We start from the raw sequence: 23,741 nt of genomic DNA, 5'->3' as shown, positions 1-23,741 counted from the left end.
ACTTTAACCACTAGGCCATCAGGGCTGGCTCCCTAGACAGCCATCTTTTTGCTGTAATGTCACATGATGGAAGGGGCAGGGGAGCTTTCTTGGGCTACCTTTTTTTTTATTTTATTTTTCCTTTTTCTCCCCAAAGCCCCCCCAGTACATAGTTGTGTATTTTTAGTTGTGGGTCCTTCTAGTTGTGGCATGTGGGATGCCACCTCAGCGTGGCCTGACGAGCAGTGCCATGTCCGCACCCAGGATCTGAACCGGTGAAACCCTAGGCCGCCAAAGCGGAGTGCGTGAACTTAACCACTCGGCCATGGGGCTGGCCCCTTGGGCTACTTTTATAAGGGCACTAATCCTGTTCATGAGGGCTTTGATCTTAGGACACAGTCACCTCCCAAAGTCCCCACCTCCTGACACCATCACCTTGGGGGTTAGGTTTCAACACATGAATTTGAGAGGACACAAACATTCAGGCCATGGCCTATGGGATGGAGGAATAAACTTCTGTATTGCTGGGTCTCTTTGTTACAGCAGCTGAGACTTTACACTTACAATACAAAAGAACACACAAGAACCTTTAATAGTGATTGTCCCTAGCAAGCGAAGTTGTGTTGGGAGGGAGATTTAAATCTCACTGTACATCCTTCTGTAATTGAGTTTTTAAAAACCTATATGCAAGTATTAGCATATATTCATTTAAAAATAGTAGAAAACAGAACAATACTGACTTCCTCTTTAACAAATTATAGGTCTGATTTTCCCATACCAATATCTCAAATGAAGAACAAGGGAGTTTCAGAAGCAAATGTTTTTATTAACAACTACTTTCACTATCTTTACTTTATGAAGATATTTGCTAGTGAGAGAGTGAAACTGTGACTTTTGATTCTGTCGACAGAACTGCCAAAGTGTGCGAGCTTAACATAGATCTGTAATTACTAATGCTACTGAAAATTGTAACAGCTTTATTTTATTAAAAAAGTCAAGGAACGTAGGAATGAACTTCTACTAGACAACAAATTGATGTGGCATCAACAGGGCTAAGCCGTAACTGCCCCACACCGTCCTTTCCAGGGTCTCCCTTCCTGGAATGATCCTGCTTTTAGATATCTGTCCCTATGCCTCACTGAACACAAGCATCTTCCTCTAAAAGTCATGGTCACAAAACAAGGTTCAATGCGACAAACCCACAATTCTCCTTAGCACACTTGTGCTGCTTCCACTTTGTCCATATCAAATAACACAACGACACACCATTTTGTTCAGTTCCTTAGAAACACGTGTTTAAGGATAACTCAACCTGCAAGATTACCAAAGAAGCTGTACTTAAGGAAGGATGGTGCATTGGAGAGTTTTCTTCCTTTCATTCTGAAGGGACTTTACTTTCTTAGGCTTGGATTATCTCCCGTTATTCTAGGTTAATTTCATAAGGCACCTCTTCAAGAGTCATACCTATACTGGAGAAAGGATGCTACGGACTGATGCAGAGGAACCAAGGGGATGATAGATGTGGTAGGGAGTCCCAGAGCTGTTTCATCTGGGAGAATCGCATAAAGGGTACCAGCAGGTAGGCATTCTGACTTTACGTCTTCTGAGTAGGTAGTAAAGATAGAATTAATTTCTCTATTAATAATTATCTTAATGTACAAACCTCATGAAAACTGTTTCCCCTTTGGTTTCTACCAAAGGTTTTTTTTTAAAGTATTCTCAAAAAACCCAGTGTTGATGGCAATTTCTTTTATATTATAGATCTATTTCCCTACTGTATATGTATCGTATGTTCGTCATGTGAAATGAAGCATTTTCAAGATTTACAGCAATGGTAATTGACAGATACTCCAAGTGCTCCTAATTTAGCTGCATACTTTTAAAGAATGGTTAAGAAGTAAAAAAAAAAGCTTAAAAAAACTATCCATCTTAGCCTTTAAATGGCATCTAAACTGTAGAAGTCAAATGTTACAGCCCATATGTATAAAAGTAATTGTAAAAGAAAGATTAATGCAACCACAGCCTATTATAACCATGTAGCCACGGTTACATGGTAAGTCTAAACAGAACTCAACATCAGAGCTATCACTTACAGTTGCAAAAGTTCTTAGAGATTGAAAAGAAGGTGTAGTAGGCCAAGTGCTAAGATGGTCCCCAACGATCCCTGCCTCCTGGTATTCACAATCTGTGACACAGATGGCAAGCCAACTGAGGCCATCACAACTACCCAACTCGTCATAGACTAGTTTCCCTGGACTGAGGTGGTCACTCCCATGGAGCTATAGGAACCTGTGATTTACTTCTAATAAATAGAATATGGCCAAAGCGATGGGATATCACTTCCCTGATTAGATTACAAAAGATGATGACTTCCGTCTTGCTAGCAACCTCTTTCTCTTGCTGGCTTTGACGAAGCAAGCTGCCATGTGGGAGAGATCCATGTGGCTGGGAACTGAGGGCAGCCTTTGGCCAACAGCCCAGGAGGAACAGACTCCTGAAAACAACCACATGAGTGTGAGCTGGGAAATAGATCCTAACCCCAGGAGATGCCTGTGGCTGGCACCTTGATCACAGCCTTTCAGAGACCCTGAGCAGAGGACCCAGCTCAGCCATGCCTGGACTCCTGACTCACAGAGACTGTGAGGTCACAAATTGTGTTGTTTTAAGCAGCTAAGTTTTGGGGTAACTTGTTACACAGCAATAGATAACTAAGACAGAAGGGTAATTTAATTGCTTTGCATTTTTATGTTGGTGAACCATGACTTAACATCAGTTAGTATTGCTTAATGGAATCAACATACAAATTGTTATACCGTGAATTATTTTCAGTTAAGACCACATTTTTCAGACTTTGCCAAAACAAGCCTTCTGCCTTGGGGTTGTCAGGCCACTGGAGGATGGAGCTCTTGCAGATCCTCTGCCGCAGCCGCAAATACTGGGAATGCTGTAACACTGGCTCCAGCAGAATAAATACAATCACATCCATATTCTCATCCATTAGCCTCTGCAAGGCCAAGTAGAATGCTGTTTTAAAGTTCCAGTTCTTTGCATATTTTTTGGTTAAAACAAATATTGTCTTCTTGCTTTGGTTTATGCTCTGCATGAGGTTATCGATGATGGCTAATCCCGGGTCCCAGTCCCTCTCCTCTAAACAGAGGAGCACGTTTTTTTCTTCACTCTCTTCTAGGTGGAAGCGCAGCTCATTTATCACCCAGTCCGTAACAGAGGCGTCTTTGGTGTCATAAGAAACGTAAGCATCGTAGAAAGTTTGGGATGTGGAAAGAGACCTGTAGCCTTTTATCTTAGCTAAACACATGTGATAGATAAACCAAACATCCCAGTAAAACCAATGGTGAGCTAGGGCAGCCAACATAACTGTGACAGTGATGAAGAACGTGAAGAAGCACAATATTGCGGCAATGGCATCTGAAACACACGTCGTTAGCTCTAAACTCACAATACTCTTCCCCCTTTGATCCCCAGGACTGGCACAGATGACATCTGCCAATCTAGGAATTGCGATATTCAGATTTTCATCCATCCATCTCCGAAAATCTCCAATGTCACAGGTACAGTCAAAAGGGTTTCCACCAAGTTCCAAAACGGCTAAATTGATGGTGGTCTTAGTTTGAAGCGTGGTTTTGTTGATCATCTTTAGCCTGTTGAAACGTAAATCGAGGTGTATCAGACCGCTAGCTTCGGAGAAGAAGCCAGAAGGCAGGTGGGAAATCTTGTTTTGACTCAGTAGCAGTGTCCGAAGAGAAGGTGAGAATTTAGATAGGTTATTAGTTAAAGAGGAGAGTTTGTTTCTACTTAGGTCAAGCAAGTGGAGATGAGGAAAATGTTGGAGTAATGTCCAGTTAAAGAAATGTAATCTATTGTCATTTATATACAGTTCGGTGAGATTCTGGGGCAAGTTAAGGAATGCTTCATCTGGGATATGCTGGAGGTTATTAAAGGATAAATCAAGCCGTGTCAGATTCCTGAGACATTTAAAAATTTTCCTGTACCTTCTGTCTTCAGCATTCCACAAAAGGTCAAGGCGGTTTCCACTGAAAACTAATTCTTCCAGAGACATACTATTCATATTGTACTCTGTTAAAGTGTAAATGCTGTTGTGGCTCAAGTTCAAAACTCTTAGCTGTGTTAAATTTTGAATAAATCCTAGACGATGCGTTACCCCTGCTATTCGGAAATAGTGTGCATTGTAGCTGAAATCTAGAACTTCTAACTCAGGCAATTCTCTGAGAGCATTATCATCATCAAAGTCTATTCTATTGTTTGTCAAATCCAAATATTTGATATGCGGTACAGCTGAAAATTCAGTTCCATGCAACGGTTGACCAATGCCATTGGAAGACAGATTTAAGCAGGCAATGTCATGAAAAGCTTTAAACTGCTTTTGCCCAATAAAGAAAATACTATTCAAGCTTAAATCTAAGGCTTTGCCATAAGCTGTACACTGTGGCTTTATTAAAGGATTGGTGTTATGATAAAAATTTGAATGTGGGTTAAACTCAAAATCTGCTGAACGTCGCTTAAGGATATGACTTTGGAAAGCGGAGCCATTTGTATAATTTTGCAGGCTATCGTTTACCAAGGGCGATATTCTGTTTTCTGACAAGTAAATGACTGTCAGATTGGGGAAATGTTGGAAAAAGGTAAAATCAATTTGCTTAATAAAGTTAACGCCCAAGTTGATAGTCTTTAAATTTGAGAGACTCATCAAGGGCCGGAAATGTTCTTTTCTAACTTCCTGAAACACATAACCTCTTAAGTGCAATATCTGGAGAGACGTAAGATTAGAGAAGTTCGGGGAAATTTCAATATATTTTGGATATTTCGTCACTATATAGTTAAAAGATAAGTCAAGTATTTCTAAGGAGGGCAGTTTCGTTAAAAATTCCCCAGACGCTATTTCCTGCACTAAATAATTGAATTCAAGATGCAGCACCTTCAGATGGTGCATATTGTCAAACCAGATTGCAGGAACCTTCCTGAGGGAAGTGCTAGAGAGGTTTAGGTAGCGAAGTTCGGTCAGGTCTTGAAAAGCAAGAGGATGTATCTGAATCGAAGAGTCTCTTTCACAAGGTGTACAGGGAAATGGTGCATTGAAGCACCTTGGACAGTTCCCGCTTAGATCCAGTACTGTCAAATTTCTCAATTCCTTGAAGTCTTCTTGAGTGATGTTTTTGATCTTGGTGTTGCTAAGATAAAGCTCTCTCAAGGAGTTTGGCAGTTTGGGTGGCACATGAGAAAGGTTGTTAAAAGATAATGATAGCACCTTCAAGTTTGTAAGCCTTTCAAATGTTCCGTCTTCTATGTCAAAAGTTTTATTGCAAATGTTGCCAAAATAGCAGTTCCAGCCCAAATAGAGATATTCCAAATTCATAAGTCCAGAAGTATTCTTTTTAGTTACAGAAGTTATTCTGTTTTGAATTAGACTAAGTTCTCTTAAAGACCCTGGCAAACCAGTGGGTATTTTGTCTAACTGGTTGTCTTCAAGCAGTAACTCTCTTAGGTTTTGTAGGTTGAGGAATGCCCCATCTGTAATATTCATGCCATTTTTATTTACGTCAGGATTTTCATTCTGGGACCGTGCCTTGCCATTGTGGTTTAGATTTATTTTAGTAAGATTTTGCAGCCCTTGAAATGATTCATTTGTTATGTGGATGATGAAATTATCAGATAGGTCTAGTTCTGTCACGTACTTGCCCACTGTTTGGGGAACTTCTTCCAGTCGGCGATCGTTGCACTCTGCAATGACAGAAACATTTTCCCTTTTCTCATCACAAGGATAGCTTCTAGAATAATTTGTTTCAGTGAAGAACTCACAGGAATCAGAGATTATCAGGAAAAGGCAGGTCAGAAGCAAAGGCTGAAGGATCATGTTTTCCTAAGGAAAATCAAAAGTGGAGGCACAGTATTAGAGTAACAATATTTGCCAGGCATTTCATGATGAAATTAACAGTGCTTCACCATACTTTTTATGAGTTTTGAAGTGTTAATTCTCTTAACAATTAAATAGATTGCATTAAATTAGGTTCAGAACAATTTTAGTTTTTCACTGTGTTCAGCTTCACAGTGCTAAAAGAAGTTGAAGATGAAGCTGTCTGAGATCATGATGATGAGAAAACCTGGGAAGCTTTTGCAGAGGCATTAATCAAGATGCCCCACCCCATAATGGGTGTGATACTGGATCATGGCTGTGGTTCACACTTAGATCTATAGCACCGCAAGCTGTACATCTGTAGCTTCAACTTATTAGCATAACTCTTGATGAAACTTTGGCCAGTCCCAAGGAGAGTTCAGACCCAGCTTCTATTGTGGTGTCATCCAAGATCTCCAAGCCAGAGTCATCTCTACCTCATCTACATAACCATATCTCTTATTGGCATTTACCACAATTTTTCTATACCTCTATGGTAGTATGTATCAAGTTCTCTTATCTCCTTGCATGACAGGAAAATGGACATCTTCTGTTGGTAATCAAAACAAACAAAGTGTCGGGCATTGTGCCAAATATAAATATTTTCTCACCCCTGGTAATGCTCACAGCAGCACAATGAGATAGGTTCTCATTATTATCCATATTTTGTAAGTAAAGAAACAAACTCAGAGACTTAAGTAACTTTCAGAAGAATGATATGTTGTAGAGCTGGGACTTGAGTCAATCTGATTCCAATACCATGTTTTTAACCGCTACCATCATGCTACACACTCTCATTTGAAATCTTCATGCCTGAACAGTGCCTCAAAAGTGGACGGCACTCAAAAGTTTTTGTATGGAATGGCTACTATTCATATGCCTCTTACCATACAAACATTGGCAGTAACAGCTATTCCAAAGACTGGCTCGTCCTGTCAACTTCTGTAGGGAAGACATGATGTTTTATATTTCTATGCATTCTCTGCAACACTTAGCAGAGTGCCTCACTTTCTTTGACTCTTTCTTAATAGAAGGCTGAATATATTGCTTTTCATAATTATACAATGAAATAAACAGATTAATGTCATTGGTTTGATCAAGGGTTGTGGTCAAAAGAGCTCTCAAAATCTTATTTCGCTGGGTATGCAGACCAGCCTTTACTAAACTAGATTTTTCACTAAAGCCCAACTCATGTCCTTATTGTGAGTTGAACCAGGTTAAGTGCCTTCTTACATTCTCCTAAAATTTAGGGTTAATGAACTAACCGTCACTCTCATACCCTTACTATATTAGAAAATATTTTTATATAGATGTTGATTATTCTGAGGATCAATAATTATTGCCCATTTACAAAAGCCAAGGAAAAGCCAGATCCTTCTGAGATGAAAATTAAAACGGAGCAGAACTCCTAGGCATTTTCAGTTACTTTTAGTTGTTTTGAAATACAACACTATCTAGGAGCTGCTGCTTAATGTTTGACTTTTGCTGAAAGAAAGCCCTGCTTTACCTGGTGTGGTAGGCAGAAATTTAAGATGGCCCTTATGACCATTGCCCCCTGGTATTACTCCTGCAATTATGTTACATTATGTGGCAAAAGGGAGATTATCTAGATGGGCCTAATCTAACATATGTGCCTTAAAAAGCAGAGAGTTTTCTCTGGCTGTTGCAGAAGGGAGAGTCAGAGAGATTGGAAGCAGGACAAGAATTTGATGCACTATTGCAGACGAATATGGAGGGGGCCTCTGACGAGGAATGCAGGCAGCCTTTAGAAGCTGAGAGTGGCTCCCTGCTGACAGCTAGCAAGGAAATGGAGGCCCTGATCCTACAGCCACAGAGAACTAAAATTAACTCACAATCTGAAGGAACTTGGAAATGGGTCCTTAGCCAGAAACTTGATGTAAGAGTCCAGCTTGGCCAACACATTGATTTCAGCCTTATGAGACCTAGAGCAGAGAATCCAGGCAAGCCCATCCAGATGCTAAGCTACAGAAATTTAATCCAGTAAACGTGTATTGTTTGAAGCCTCTAACTTTGGGGGTTATTTGTTATGCAGCAGTAGAAAACTAATATGTCTAGAAAATGTGTGTGAAAAGATGCTTCATGGCCTGAAAACATGCAGCTCTTGCAGAGGCCACCGCAGGTCTCCAGGCTCACCATCTCCGCTGGAGATACAGGTGCACCAAGGGGTTAATGAAGCTTGGGGACACAAGGAACTTTGGGAGATGACCCAGACAATGTTATATTTGCTCAGCACCTAAGCAGATCAAAACCCGTGTAATTCCCAAGTGTGAACATTGTTAGATCTAGAAGTCACTTCCTGAATCTTCCCTGCCCTTTCCTAGCCAGTGGGTGGACTGAGGAGTCGATCTGACTATGCGCACAGCTTATTAGTTGGTGCACAGTCTGGTGAGTTAAACACAACAACATGATAAAATTTCCACTGTGACACAAAGAAGCATGTGAATTATAAGAGCCAAAAAGAGGAGGACTTGACCTATTCATGGAGGCTGGGAAAGATTTCCCTAAAGAAGTGAAATTTGAGCTGTGATTGAGCTAAGGTTGAGTGGGCATGTATAAGGCACAAAGAGGTCAAAAGAATGGTCCAGCATATGCAATGGTCTTAAGTGTATTCCTTCTAATTTCCCATGCTGTGCTTTCAGAGGAGCCCTGGATAGGAATCAAGAAGGGCATAGTGTGGGCCTGAGACAAAGCACATCAGGTTTCAAGTCCTCAAAGCTGGTTGAAACCTGCAGAGAACTGCTTGCAATGGTAGGACCCAGAATAAGAGGCAGGGCCAAGAGGAATGGAATGGCACATACGAGATGAAGAACAGAAATGTTGCTGAGGTCCTCAGTATCTCCACAGCACCACATTCAATGGGCATTTTTCAGTCCTCATCTTAATGAGCATGTAAATGTAAGGAACTAAAGGAAAGCCAGAGAAAAGACGAGTGTGGATTTTGATCTCTATCTGAGGAGCAATGCAAGCCTTTGAAAGTTTTAAGCAGAGTGGTACCACGCTCACTGATTCCATAGTAGTCACTGGCAAGAGGGCACAGAACTTCAGGAGCAAGATAATGGTAGCTTGAACTAAGTTGGTGGCAATGGAGATAGAAAGAAATGAATTCAAGAGATACTAAGGAGGTAAAATTGGGAGACACAGCAATAGAAGTATAATGGAGGGGATTGTGAGAGAGAGGGAAAAATTCAAGGTGACTTCCAGGTTCCTGGTCTGTGCAACTGGATGGATAATAGTGCCATTCACTGAGGAAGAAGATCATTTGGGGCCAGAGGAGGAGGAGGAAGAGAATATGATTAATTAAATTTGACATGTTGCACTTGAGTTGAGTTTGTCATCTTCCAGTGGAGATGTCCAGTAAGCAGTTACATGTGTGCATCTTAGGCTCGGAGGAGAGTTCTGATAGAGGGATGAATTTGAGAGTCAGGGCTAGTACAGCCATGGGTGTGAATGAGATCATCTGGGGCAGTGTAAGCCATAAAGGATCTTCCACACTCAGTTCTATCAACAACAATTTTCACATCTTTTTTTCTAGTAATTTTATGATTTCATTTTCTTACATTGAAAGATCTTATCCCGCTGAAATTGTTTTGGCATAAAATGTGAGGTGTAGACCCACATAATTTTTTTCTAAATGGAGACCCAGTTTCCCCAACACCATTTATTTGAATATTGCTTTTCTCACCAATTTGATATGCTTCCTTTATCATATACTAACTTTCCTGTTTGGATGTATTTCTAGGCTCTCTATTCTGCTTCACCAATCTATTCATCATTCATGTGCTGCTACCACAAGTTTTAACAAGTACAGCTTTCAGGTATGTTAGTATCTGATAAGGTAAGTTCTGATCATTATCCTTTTTTTGTGAATGGGTCACTTCTATCTTACCTTCTGGTGTACACTTCCTTGCTGGTGCACACAAAGACTACGATTTCTATATATTCATTTTATACCAAACCAATATACTAAATTCTCTGATTATTTAGAATAGTTGTTTTTCCATGTGACTTTCTTGGGTAAGCAGTTAAGCCATCTACAAATAATGATGATCTTCCTATCACCCTTTATGCAGTCAAATTTCTTTTTATTGTCTGATTACATTGTCTAGTTACTCTAGAACAATGAAAAAATAACAGAGCAGAGGTCAAAAAAGGCAAAGACTGACCAATTAAACTACACACAAATAAAAATTCTGCCTCACAAAAAATATGGTAAACAATGCCAAAAGTGAAATGATAAATTAAGAGAAGATGCTTATAGTTCGTATCACAGATAAGGGAGTAATATATTTGATATGTAAAGGCTTTGTAAGCATAAGTGAGAAGATAAATAACCCAATAGAAAAATAGACAAAAATATATTAACAGACAGTTCACAGAAAAAAGAAACACAAATAGTTCTTAAACATGGGAAGATACTCAACTTTACTCAAACAATTACACTGAGATATCATTTTTCACTGATTCTATTGTGTAGGTGAGGATGTAGCAAAGCAGATGCTCTCATATTTTGCTGGGAGGAGTCTAAATTAGTGCCACCTCTAAGACAGCAATTTTTAATATCTATCAAAATTGGAAGCATAAACTTAGACTCAGCAATTTCAATTCTAGTAGATCCTAACAATTGACCCTTATGCATGTAAATGACTATAGGCAAGGATGTTCAATGAAGGGCTGTTAGCAAAAGCAAAAGATTGGAAAAAAGCTAAAGCCTATGAGCAGTGGTCTGGTTAAATAAATTGTGTCATATTCATATAATGGAATACTATGCAGCAATTAAAAAGGAGGTGGCAGCTCTATATTCATTTATTCATTCATTGAAAAAATATTTATTAAGCATATACTTTATTTCAGGGACTGTTTTCAAGCTGGAGATATAATAATGAACAAAATAGATTAAAATATCTGCCCATTTGGAGCTTATATTACAAGGTCGTACGTTAGATGGTGGAAAGTACTCTGGAGAAAAAGAAAGACGGGAAAGAGGTGGTTGTGCAGACTGTCCCTCTGTTGGGATTGTCTGATGTCGTGATCAGACTGGGGTAATGGTTTGGGGGAGAAAGGCCATTCTAAAGTGGAAAAGTGCCATTCTAGTCACATCACACCAAGGGCACATACTAGCAATGTGACTTTCACTGTTGATTGGACCTTGATCACCTGGCTAAGGTAGCACTTGTCAGCTGCCTATTATAATTTTTAATTATAGATTAATAAAAAATTAATTTTGAAAGGGCCCATGGGGAACGGATGGCAGGGCGAGGCCGGATTGCAGGCTCTTCCCTTTGAGCAGTAAACAGAGCACTGTTGGTCAGTGAGACATTTTCAGGTGGTTACTTGGGCGGGTCCAGAAGGCCAGACTGTCCTGTGTGGCCTCACCAGCCTCAAGTTAAGGCCTCAACGCCTAGTTTCAGATGCAAGTCTCTCTCCTACAAGGCTGGCCAATTGAGGAGAAAGCCTCTAGGGGGAGCTAGAGACCAGGAGAGGAAGCTTTTGAAATCCTCCATTTTTACAGGATAAAATGGCCTCCCAGAGTCTGGGACAACTTAAAGTAAACGTTGGGTCATGGAAATAATCAGAATATTCTGGAGAGGGTTTGTGAGTGAAGAGCCTGAGGTTCCTAACTCCACTCTCCAAAAGAGTCCTGAGGTAAGAACAGGAGTTGACAGGTTCCAAAAAGCCTCAATTAGAAGACAAGTACACAGGCGGGAAGAGTGGGTGTGGTGAGCAGGCAGCTAGCAAAGAAGTTGAGGAGAAACCCTGTTCAAGCCTCTGTACCCACCTCAGGGCCTCACCGAATGTGAAGGCTCGTCATTCATCGAGTGACTCCTTGCTCACGGGTCCAGCTGGATCTGAGGAGAGAGAGCAGAGCCTAAGGGCCAGCAACAGCTGCAGCTCCCTGCCGACTTCTTCCTCTAGGCTGCACCCGTGCCTCTGGCTCCCAAAAGGTGTCCCCCAAGAGGATATCAATGAGACCCAGACCCAAGACAAGTGAGAGGGGCACCAGGGAGAATTCACCCTCCTTAAGGGCTAACCAATAGATGAAAACCATCCAGCCTGGCAGACAAGAAATGGCAACCATGCCCAAAAAATAGAGAGAGAGAAATGGCAACTTTGCAAATAAAATAGAGGAAAAAAAGGGCAGTCATGCAAATAAGACAGAAAGTGCAACTATGCAAATAAAACAGAGAACCTGAGAGAGTGAGAGCGAGAGAGAGCAAAGGACACTTCTGTTTGAGCTTGACAATTGAAGGCCCTCATTAAAGTGATAGTAAAGGACTGGGACCCCACAAGGTCAGAGAAGGGATAAGAAGAGACCACTGCAGACAAGGAATGTGTAGGAAGTTGAGGAAGATGGCGAGCAGGTGGATACACAGTAAGTGGCAGAGCAGAGCGCAGAGGCTGAAGCCTAAGGGCCGGCCCGGGCGAAGTCAATGCCCATCACAGTAGCCCGGAAAGACGCAGGACCTGCAGGCAGCAGTCGTGGCACAGGGCTTGCCGGGCAGGGCTGCACGGTGGGTTGGTTGAGAGTCTGCGTGAGAAGTTAGACCCCTCCTGATCCCCTCCCTGAGACTTACAATCTCGAAAGGTTGAATCCGAGAGCCTTGGCTTCCGGCCTCCAGGCACACGTGAAGGCAGGGCGAACTGCCAAAGAGAAAACATGAGGGTTACAGAAGTCTGGATCCGGAGCAGGGAGCCCAAGGCTCTTCTCTCCCCCAGCTCTGGGGATGCTGACAGCTGCTGGCTTGTGGACCTCCCACTCCAGCGCCCCAGGCAGGAGGTTGGAGGGCTTCGCTGGGAAAACAGGCACGGTAGCAAGGCCACGAGTACAAAATTTAAGGGGACACCCAAAAACGTAGTCATCGAGATGAATACTATTTAAAAGAAATTAAAATCTTTGATTTTAAAATATCAACATTTTCAATGAAGGCAGAATCTGGCCCTGCACTTGCGAGGCCCTGCTTTACCTGCTTGGCCCTCATCCCGCCTCTGTGGGTTCCGATAAAATTTGGTTTACTGAAACAGGCAACCAGCCTGCAGGACGGAGTTCGCCAATTTGATTTTTTAAAACATAACATTAAAGTATTATTTCTCTTGATTACTGAACTTTTCGGTACCCTCCCTCCCTTAAATTTTGCACCTAAAGCGAGTGCTTCACATTCCTCACCCTAGCCTTGGTCCTGAACCATAGAAAAAATCTACGATTACAGTGGCCCACCCTACCCAAAAGCCACTCACACCCACTCCTCCTGGGCTGAGACTCATTCGTTGGGAAGTCCTGTCCTTGCAATTGGATTAATTCTATTCAGCTCTTTGCTGGCCCACTCTCGAGTATGAATTAACAGCCAGCACCAGTCACCTGGGAATTCACTCGGCGTGAAGGAGAGATCTACACAAACAAAAGAAAAAAACAAAATCAGAGACACAGCAATTGGTAGAATCAGGCCTTCTGGCACCCAGGACAGTGGTTTATGGTTTTTTGTTTTGTTTTTTTTTTAAAGATTGGCGCCTGAGCTAACAACTGTTGCCAATCTTTTTTTTTTTCTGCTCTTTCTCCCCAAATACCCCCAGTACATAGTTGTATATTATTAGTTGTGGGTCCTTCTAGTTGTGGCATGTGGGACGCCGCCTCAGCATGGCCTGATGAGTGGTGCCATGTCCGCGCCCAGGATCTGAACCGGCAAAACCCTGGGCCACCGAAGTGGAGCGCGCGAACTTAACCACTTGGCAACAGGGCCGGCCCCCAATAGTTTCTTTTCTTGATACAGCTCCTGTCTCGCACAGATTCTCAATCCCCTCTCTGCAATTCTGAAATCCTAAAAGATTTGAACACCAGAAGATTTCGTTTTGTCTTTTGTAATTTATGTGGCAGCAAAACCTGATCTGAACCACCCTAAGGCTGTGATAATCCTCATTTATCCATTTAGCGTGAGCAGTCTTGTTTCACGGTGGAAATGATGCGGGGTCGGTGAGCCGAGGAGTCGAAAGAAAGATTTCTTGGACTCTCAAGATCTGGTAGTAGTGCTCTTTTATTTAGAGAATAGTGTGGAATAGCATGGGGACAGGGCCCATGGGCAGTCGGGCTGCTGCGTGGGGACAGGGCCCACGGCCAGGAGGAGCCGCTGCTGCTGCCCTGAGTTGAGGGTTAGAGCTAAATTTAAGGCATGGGTATGTGAGTCATCTCTTTACAAGACAAAGGAAAGAACATGAAAAAAGTTAAAATGGTTTCAGTGCAGGTGGGGTCTGGTCATTGGGTGATCCCATGACTTTTAGACAAGAATCAAATCGGATTAAGTAAAGGTCAGAAGCCACCACCCTAAATCAGTTACGTGAGATTGCCAGACAGCAACCAACTTAAGTTCTTGCCTCTGGCATTAAGAGTTTCTAGAGATAAGGCCATCCCCCTTCTTCCTGGCACAGAGAGGGAGGCATCTTTACAGATAGAGTTTTCCCTTAGAAATGTAAATCTTTCCCAACAAAGGGGCAAGCAAATTCCACTCCTCGGAGCCTGCTTCTCATCTGTAGTTTTAAAATTAACCAGCCTAAAAATCCTCATCATAAACCGTTTTAAAATTAAGCAGCCTAAAAATCCTCATCAGAAACAGCCATGTGCTTGATAACAGGCGCTACCCCAGACCCACCAGAAGTGTTTTATAATATATCATATATGTGATATTGTCTTGCCGTACTTTCTTATGAAATTTGAATTCTTAACTTTGACACAATTCTGGCCCACAGGTTTCAGATGAAGGACTGTGGATCAATACTTAAATCTCTTTCCTTGGGGACACATTAGCAATTCCAGAATTTTCCTTGGCATATCTGCTAAATCAGAAAATAGAATGTGGCTGTCAACAGGGCCAAGCAAGGACTTTCATGGGCCCCAGGCACCTTGGCTTTCATGGGCCCCTTCCTCCATTAAAAAAATAGTAAAAATTATATTTTATGACTGCATTGGCATAAAAACAAATATAATCCAGGCTGGATTATATTCATTATTTTCCTGATTTTAAAGAAAATAAAACATTTGCTTAAAGTATCATGGGCCCTAGGCCCTGTACCTTCTGGTCCTAAAGGAAGTGGCCCTGGTTGTCAGTGATGGTATATTGGGGCTCAGAGCAGGCCCTCGGAGACTAGTTAAGGTAAGTAGGAGATACCTACTGGAAGTAAGATAAGTATTAGATTGGGAGCTAATGAAGTGAAGGACTAGGATTGAGTGGAAGTGGTAGAAAAGAGGATCACTAAAGGAGAGTGTCACAGTTTGAACTGTGTCCCCCAAAACAGGTGTTGAAGTTCTAACCTTTGTACATGTGAATTTGACCTTATTTGGAAATACGGTCTTTGCAAATGGAATCAAGTTAAGACGAGGTCATACTGGATTAGGGTGGGTCCTGATCCAATGACTGATAACCTTCTAAGAAGTGGGAAGTTTGGAGACAGATACACACAGGAAAGAAGACCATGTGAAGATGGAGGCAGAGATTGGAGTGACGCAGACAAGCCAACGATTGCCAGCCACTATCAGAAGCTAGGAGAGAAGCATGGGACAGATTTTCCCTCTGAGCCCCCAAGAAGGAGCCAGCCCTGTTGATAACAACTTGACTTTGGACTTCTGGCCTCCAGAACTGTGAGAGGATGAATTTCTATTGTTTCGAGCCATCGAGTTTGTGGCACTCTGTTATGGCAGCCACGGGAAACGAATAGAGAGAGTAAGGGCAGAGAGCAGGAAGATTAAGAGTTGTTCGGTGGACCCCACTGCTGAGACAAATTCCAGCTGCCAGAAAATTCCCTTTGTCTGGACATGCCAGTGAGCTCACGGCATAGAACGCGCTGATGGGGATGACAGGGTCTGTGTGGTCTGGATCTGTCACTGGGTGTTGCCTTGTAAGACTCAGAAAAAAAAAATCAGGACCCATTTTAAAGAAAGCATATGAATCACACACACAAAAGAAGTCTGTTTAACTTGCGTCTCCCTGACAAATACAACCGTCGCTAGCTACTGGGGAAGTGATTTCACAACTGTTTTCCTATTTTCCAGGCATAATCACTTCTTTGGTTGGGTCCACGATAAGCCACTTCTCTCCTTTGGGTTCTGAAGGAACCAAACAACACAATGAAAACAACCTATCTCAGTCCTTGCCCAAAGCTTCCTTCTCAACCTGGACCCCAGTGGACCCCAAAAACACAATTTTAAAAGCCCAGTGCAGTTGGAAGAACAGCTCAGAAAAGCCTGCCTTAGCTGAGGAACACTGGGAGTCAGAGTGAGCCTCCCAGAACCCAGCCGCAGGGTGAGGGCTGCAGGCAGGACAGCGACTGGACGGGCGCCAGGCGATGCTCAAATAAATGGCGCAGGTTTCCCCACACAATCTAGGGTGAAGGTGGTCTGTGAGGTGCCTAAACCTGCCTTCCTGGAATCAACAGCTTTGGATCTTTTCACAGCCCTCTCCTAGGCTGCAAAGAGTGATTTTGCAATGATGCCTCCTTCCTTCTCCTCTTCAAAGCCTTCTTTCACTGACGCGGGATTTGCCTCAGACCGTCGCCCTAGCCTGCCCCTTTCTCCGAGCGAGTGCTGCTGGTGCCCCTCAGCGGAAAGTGGCAAGAGAACCTATTGATATAGGATGGCATTAATCCCCCCAGTTGAATACCGAGCAGTTTGGGCATGATGTGGGGTTCAAATAGAACTGAAGTTTTTGCCAAACTGGAAAGATTTATGATTTTTAATGGTTTCTAATTCTTTTGCAGTTGACTGTGTTGACCACTGATAAGTTACAAAAGTAAATTAATAAAGAAATGGTGGTGCGGATAGGATTTGTCACCTTAGGTGAAATTTACGATCAATAATAGATACTTTATTTTATGCATTCCAAATTCGATGGATTCACTAACCGCTTTAGAAAACAAAAGAATCCACTACCGGGGCTGGCCCTGTGGCCGAGTGGTTAAGTTCGCGCGCTCCGCTGCAGGCGGCCCAGTGTTTCGTTGGTTCGAATCCTGGGCGCGGACACGCACTGCTCATCAGACCACGCTGAGGCAGCGTCCCACATGCCACAACTAGAAGGACCCACAACGAATAATATACAACTATGTACCGGGGGGCTCTGGGGAGAAAAAGGAAAAAATTAAAAATCTTAAAAAAAAAATTAAAAAAAATAAAGAATCCACTACCACATTAAACGCACCTGTCAACAAAGAGATGGATCCTGATTTCGTATACACAAAAATATGAAAAATTATGCTATTTGAATTCTGGGAAATATGGCAGGGAGCATCTGTTGAGTGCTTCAGCATGAGGCAACATTGGGGTGAGTGCAAGTCATGCGTTTTCTCGTTTAATCCTCATAAAAATCAGTGAGGTGGGTGCTGTCATAAGCCCCCATTTTATAGATGTGCAACCTGAGGCTCAGAGAGGCTAATTTACTCACGGTCACCCAGATGGTAGGTGGTAGAGCTGAAACTGAGCCTACGTGTACCTGAGTAGTTAACAAATTGGTAGGGCTGGAACCAAGGGGCTGGTCAGCAATAATCTGGTTTTGATTATCGGCAGAGACACCATAGCCATACCTGGGACCTTCGGGATTCAAATGCCGGGGGTGGATTATCCACTTTACCTTTCTGCACTGACCAGTCTACCACAGAGCACTTCCAGATTCTCTGTCATTCCATAGAACAAGTGGAAATCCACGGATTTTAGACATATGCACCAACTAGCAGCTCTTTGTAACCACCTGAAAAGTCGACACAGCCTGTACTTGCTAATGACAAACCAGAACCATGGGTTATGCGCTTAAATTTACTGTGTCTTTATAGTCCTGAATAGTCATAAATTGGAGATAATAGTTTAAAAAATAACAAGTCCCTCAACTATGATTAATAACTCAGCTGAACTCAAAAGACATTCCATTGGAATGACATTCCCTTCAACAGACCCTGGAGGGGACACTAAGACGCACTTACAAATAATATCCAACTGAGTTTCAAAGACTGACCCTGGGTAAGGACATCGTCCCCTACCAGACACGCCCTGATACCCCATAAGTCTGGGGTTTCCATGAGACTGCCTTCTCTCTCCTAAACCCCCGTGCCATTTTCAGGATTGTTCCATGAAGGGATGAGGAGCAATGGTCAAAGGAGGAGAATGAACTTCATTGACTGCCCTCACTGTCATCCACAGCCTCGGCTTTTCAGATAAGCCATACTGGAAACTTTTCTTTTGTTTTCTGAAATCAAACCAAGGGGCTAATGAATACGTTTCAGGTCTTCCCGGAGCCTTGTCACCCCCTAAAAAAGGACTGTGCTCTTTAGTGAAAGGACCAAAGGAGCTGTTCCGGTGTGCCTCTAGGGCGGTGGTTCTCACTCTTGGCTGCACGTGGAGATGCCTGGGAAGCTGAAAAGTTGCAAATGCCCAGGCCCGCCTCTAGGGATTCTGATTTCATTGCTCTGGGGTTCAGCCTGGGCAGTAGGACTTTTTAAAGCTCCCCTGAGATTCTAATACGTAGTCAAGGCTAGGAACCTCTGCTCTGAGGCCACGAGTCAGCTAGGTCCTTGACCTCCACCCACCACCAATGAGGGGGGGGGGGCATTTTTCCCAGTTTGGTTTGATTTTATTATTATTCCACTTTTTACCTTCTTGCAATATAATTATATTGGCTATCACAGCAGTTAACAAACATCAAGTAGAAGTTGGATAACTTCAATTGCAATTCCATATACGTCATTGGCCCTGTTGAGTCAATTCCTTATGAGTCATCGTAGCCGTTTTATAAAGCATCATAGTTTCAGTGCAGAATTACTTTACTTTCAAGATGTATAACAGGCATTAAATTGATGTAAAAATTAACTTAAAAACTTAAATATACATTAAATGGTTGCAAAAAAATGATTACAAGAACTTTAATAAGCACTAAATGAGTGTGGAAAAAACATAAGGTAAATTTTGGATGAGATTCTCGTGAAATCAGGCTTTTCAGTTGTTCTTAGAGCTCATTGAATTTTCTAGAAAATATATCATTTAAAAAAGTTATAAAGTTTGTTTTTCAATCTGACAGTTCTTGGAAAGACTGACCATCTTCTAAGTCTAAACGCTGTAGAATATCATCACAGAAATAGTAACATGTTTTCTTAAAAACTCTGAACAAGAAAAGTAGCAGGCTTTGCCTACCCGCTAGTGAGTGACCTATGGACGTGAGGGCAGAGTTTGTCCTTTTCTTTAGAAAGAGCAAAGTAAAAACACTTCCCCATCCGCTTCACCTCCCACCCTTTGGTTCGAGAAGAGAATACTGCTTCTGGCAGGACCAGAAAGTAATATTCCAGTTCAAGTCTTAACTTGGAATTTTCTTGTTTTCCTGTTCAAATTAATACGACCACTGTCTTTGATTTTCAAAATTTACTGCCTACCAGACCACTCTGCCTACCGTTAAAGCTGTCTCAATACTTAACCTTCCATACTTACTTGGCCGTTTGTCACTTTCTTTGTTCACACCATTTGCCTCCAAACTGTATTCTGGAGTCAGAAATCACCGACTTGGTGGGAAAGCTTTGTTAAAAGGATAGAAGCAGCTTACCGCTTTTCTGTTGTCGCCTCTGCTTATTTCTCATGCCATGACCTGCAGCGCTGTGCCGTGGTACCCTGTGCAGCAGGTGCACACGGAAAAAGAAACTGACTAACTTCCTGAAATGGGTTGCTTTATCATCAGCAGAACCTAGCGTACTGTTTGCAGAAGTTTATGTGGGAAGACGGGAACTTGTGATTTCTTAACCATTGCCAAATCATTTATTGACTGTGCTTTAAAATTTCAAAACTGAAATTGGACAGAGGAAAGTCATTTATGGAATGATTTAAATATAACCCAAGCCAGACATATATGGCGTATTTTTGTGATTTTCTGTGTATTTGCGTGTATGCGTGGGTGGGTTGGGGGGGTGACTATAGGGATCCTCATGGAAATGTCAACAGCAGTTAGTTCTGAAGAGCAGGATTGGGGAAAATGAGAGAGAAATGGGGAGATTTTTCCTTTTCCTTAGAAAACTTTAGTGTTTGTTTTTTAAATTTGACCACAAATTTGTACCCAATTTAAGACTGCCCAAACCCATCTTTTGATATGTAATTCACAGACGGGGTTAAATAACATTCGCATCGCTCCATCTTGGTTCCACACATATCCAAGATAGCACGTAGCAAGGTGGGTGTGGGCCCCCACCAGGCTGTGGCTGCAGAGAGGGCCTCTTGCTCTTGGGTGTCCTGCCTCAGCGAGCAGCTGGTGCATAGAATAAGCTCAATAAATGTTTGTTGAATGAATGAGTGAGTGAATGGATGAGCATTCATGAGGCAGGAAAATTTAATTTACTGTCTGGTCTGATAAGTGAATCAGATTTTAAACTCTTGGATAAAGGGCCCCAGAAGGGGGTAATCAAGAGCAGGGCTTGGCAAACCACAGCGTGTGGGCCCAGCCCGGCCTGGGGGCTGAAGAATAACTTTCCCAGATGAACGTTTACAATCGATCTGATGATAAAGAAGACCAACTTTAAACTCCAGTTAGGCAAAATGTTATCATCCCCCCAAAGAATTCCATTCTTCCCATTATTAGAACAATATTACAAAAAACTGCACTCATTATTATATTTACAATTTTGTCAATTAAATAATTGTGTACTTTGTTTTTCTCTTATTGTGTAAGTATCTACATTATGTCCTCAATTTACCTCTTGGCTCGCAAAGCCTAAAATATTTACTTTGTAGGGAACATCTGCTGACCCCTGGCCAAAGGAATAGTTTAGAATGAGATATGACGTGCTTCATCTTGCCTTCCACCCCTTGAATTGGAGGAAACTACATTGGGGACTGGGTGGGGAGGGGGTGACATTTTCACACACACACACAGAGGCTTGGGTGGCCATTCCTAAAGTGACCTAATGGCTGGTTCCCTCAGGCGATTCAAGGCCTGGTGCACAGTTTGAGAAGGGGTTCCTGTGACATCAGAGAACACAGCCCATGGCTTCATGGTCTCACCAAAACCCTTCATGACCGGAAGCTCAAGGACCTCATCTTTTGCCACACAGGCTCTTGGTTTCCTTTGAAAACATTTGCTCAGAAATAGAGTTTAAAAAAGTAAGTAAGAAGGACTGCCAGTAGTGGACTGAGAAAGGCTCCTTTGGGCTGGAGAGTTGGTCAGCCTTTCTAGAAAAGCCAGACGCACATGCCCTGGCTTCCAGGTGACAAAGTGTTGGCCGATTAGAGACCAGTCGATTGAGGTCTTATAAAGCCTGGAGCACACTGGCTTATACTTGCATACAGTCTAGGGCTCATGCTGGGCAAACTCACAAAAATGAGCTACTCGTTCAAATCACATGAGCCTTCACAGGATTTTCCACACAACCAGTAACCATAAAAGATGAAAATGAAAATGGAATTGACACCAGGGCAGGACACTCACTGGCAACCAGAATTTAGTCCCACGTGGAAGGTGGCCAGAGGATCTGGCCCTCTGCCTGAGCCCAGAAGCTGGCCCTCAGTGGCCATGTCTGCTCCCCCTGCCCCGCCCTGGGAGAGCACAAAGCTCCTGGGCATCTCCTTCCTCGTTCTCTCCCTTGCCATCTGTGCTGACACAGATCTTTATTTTGAAGTGGAGACCAGCACTCTGGTCAGGCGAGCCCACCAGGCAACATGCACGTCCCCAACAAGCCCCTCTGAGCCTCAGTGTTCTCATCTCTCAAACAAGGATAAGAGGAACAGTATCTTCCTCATATGGCAGCTTCGAGGATTAAATCATGCTTGTGGAACCCTTAGCACAGTACCCGGCACGGATTAAGCACTCATCGAGCAGAGCTAGTCTTATTATCACTCCTCTTGCTGTCGTGGACTTCGCTCATCTCTGAGCTGTGCCCACTGTAGGCCAGGAGGACCACTCTCAGGGCACTGGCCACACCCGTGTCCTCTGGAGTTGATGAGCCCCAGAGCGCTCATAGGGCATCAGGTGTCTTCTCTGCATCAAGGCTGTGGCGAGGTGCCACATGTGGAAATACTGCGGAGCCCTGGAGAAGGCACCACCTAGCACAACGCCAGGTGCCTGGAATCAGTTGTTTGTCCAAAAAAAAAAAAAAACGACATGTGGGGCCAGCCCAGTGGCATAGTGGTTAAGTTCACATGCTCTGCTTTGGCAGTCTGGGGTTCATGGGTTCAGATCCTGGGCATGGACCTACACACTGCTCATCAAGGCATGCTGTGGTGGTGTCCCACATACAAAATAGAGGAAGATTGGCACAGATGTTAGCTCAGGGCCAGTCTTCCTCACCAAAAAAAAAAAAAAAAATCAATACAAAATATGGAAAAGACTAAAGTGGAAGGAGTCATGTAAAAGAAACACTTTCTAAGCAAAGAATTTGGAAAAAGAAATGCACAAGAGGATTCCTCTATACAAGGCCACATCTGAGGAGAGCCCATCCTGGGCTGAAATTGAGGTGCAGGGCTCCTGAGGGACAGCGCAGACAAGGTGAGATGGGCCACAGGACTCAGCCACAGGTAGCAGGTATTGTTGAGCTCATGGTCCTCCTGCACCGGGTCCCACAGTTCCACTGCCCCTCCCTCCTTCCCCTTCCCCCTAACTCCTGGGTGCCCTAACCCACTCTTTCAGAGCCCTCCCACTCTTAGCCTCCCCCTGCCCTGACTTGCACCTACCCCATTGTGCTCATTCCCAACCACAGCAGCTCTTCTCCATTCGTACTATTATTTCTCCTTTCAAACAAAAGCTTAAAGTGCCAGTCTATACGCTGCCACGGTGCCCATTAGAAAATGGCAACCCTCTGGATGAAAAAGTGAGCTAAAGGCCCTCTACCCATGGGCTGATGTAGCCCCAAATCAGGGCACAGAGCTAGGTAAGAGGAGGGAGGGCTGGATTTCAGCCTCACTTGGCCATATGGCCAACTACCCTTGAGCAGCAGACAACCTGTACAACTGTACCTGGTGATCCAGCTAAACCAAACTGAAGCTCCCTTCTTCATGATGACTGTCTCTTTCCAATGACGTGTCTGACTGCACAGGTACAGGGACAAGGCAAGGTCCCCACTGTCCTCTGCAAATTCCCTTCTTGAGTCGGTCCCAGTCTGCAGAGCAGTTATCTGAAAACCTGGGTCTTTCCATCAGTTGCAACCCATTCCTGTGTTTCTTGAAGTCAATGTCTCCCAAATAATGGGCCAAGACACTGCAAGAAAACTACCGCTTTAGAGCTAGAAGGGCCCCCTTATTTGAGGGAGGAGGAAAGTGAAGGCAAAGGTCAAGAGTGCGGCAGTGGTGGAGAGGAGTCTGGAACTCTCACCGCTGCACTTCTGCTCTGGTGTCTTCAACTTCTCCCTTCTCGAGCACCCTCTGAGAAGAGCCAAACAGGACAGAGCCCTCAAGCCACGGTTTGGGCAGAACCTGGGTTTTCTGGCTCCCGTCAACACTTCGTGCTTACTCCCCACCTGTTTTGTTAAAATCCCATCGTAACCATCCAGTTTCTCTCTTCCGTGATGGACTGCGTATATGCTGACGTTAATTCCTGCCGCTCCAGGTCACCAAAGCAAATTTAGGTGACAGGTGTTCCCAGACCCAAAGGGATCAGTGAAGCAGAAAAGTATCGTAAGGCCTTTACCAACGGGCGCCCCCCGACTCGAGATGCACGCGTGCTGCTCCCTGCCCCCTGGCATGCAGGCTCTGACACGGTCACCGCTTCAGAGAAGGGTTGGCTCCGCAGCCCTGGAGAAAAGGGAGCAGGTTCAAAAGCTGTGGCCCCATCCTAAATGTATGAAAGATACGAAGCAACGCAGAAAACAGCATCTCCTTTCC

General features: G+C 43.4%; 1 protein-coding gene across 8 annotated transcripts; it reads right to left on the bottom strand.

Annotated features, from left to right (window-relative positions):
* Positions 1-784: 784 nt before the first annotated feature.
* Positions 785-22,996, bottom strand: TLR8 (toll like receptor 8). 8 transcript variants are annotated; one of them, XM_070256627.1, is made up of 5 exons: positions 22,878-22,996; positions 13,284-13,313; positions 12,502-12,568; positions 11,719-11,775; positions 785-5,875 (listed from the first exon to the last, which is right to left on the bottom strand). In XM_070256627.1, the coding sequence occupies exons 4-5, from the start codon at positions 11,740-11,742 to the stop codon at positions 2,753-2,755; spliced, it is 3,147 nt and encodes a 1,048-aa protein (XP_070112728.1). In that variant the 5' UTR covers positions 11,743-11,775; positions 12,502-12,568; positions 13,284-13,313; positions 22,878-22,996; the 3' UTR covers positions 785-2,752.
* Between the last annotated feature and the right edge of the window lie 745 nt (positions 22,997-23,741).

This window comes from Equus caballus, chromosome X (assembly GCF_041296265.1).
Source record: "Equus caballus isolate H_3958 breed thoroughbred chromosome X, TB-T2T, whole genome shotgun sequence".
NCBI classification, from domain to species: domain Eukaryota; kingdom Metazoa; phylum Chordata; class Mammalia; order Perissodactyla; family Equidae; genus Equus; species Equus caballus.
This window is presented reverse-complemented; position numbering and strand designations above follow the sequence as displayed.

Bases quoted from the DNA above. Each gene is read 5' to 3' on its own strand.
- TLR8 (XM_070256627.1), bottom strand. From the start codon at position 11,742: ATGAATGACGAGCCTTCACATTCG. The intron at 5,876-11,718 runs GTGAGGCCCTGA...GATTTTCCTTAG, and splicing joins ATGACGAGCCTTCACATTCG to GAAAACATGATCCTTCAGCC.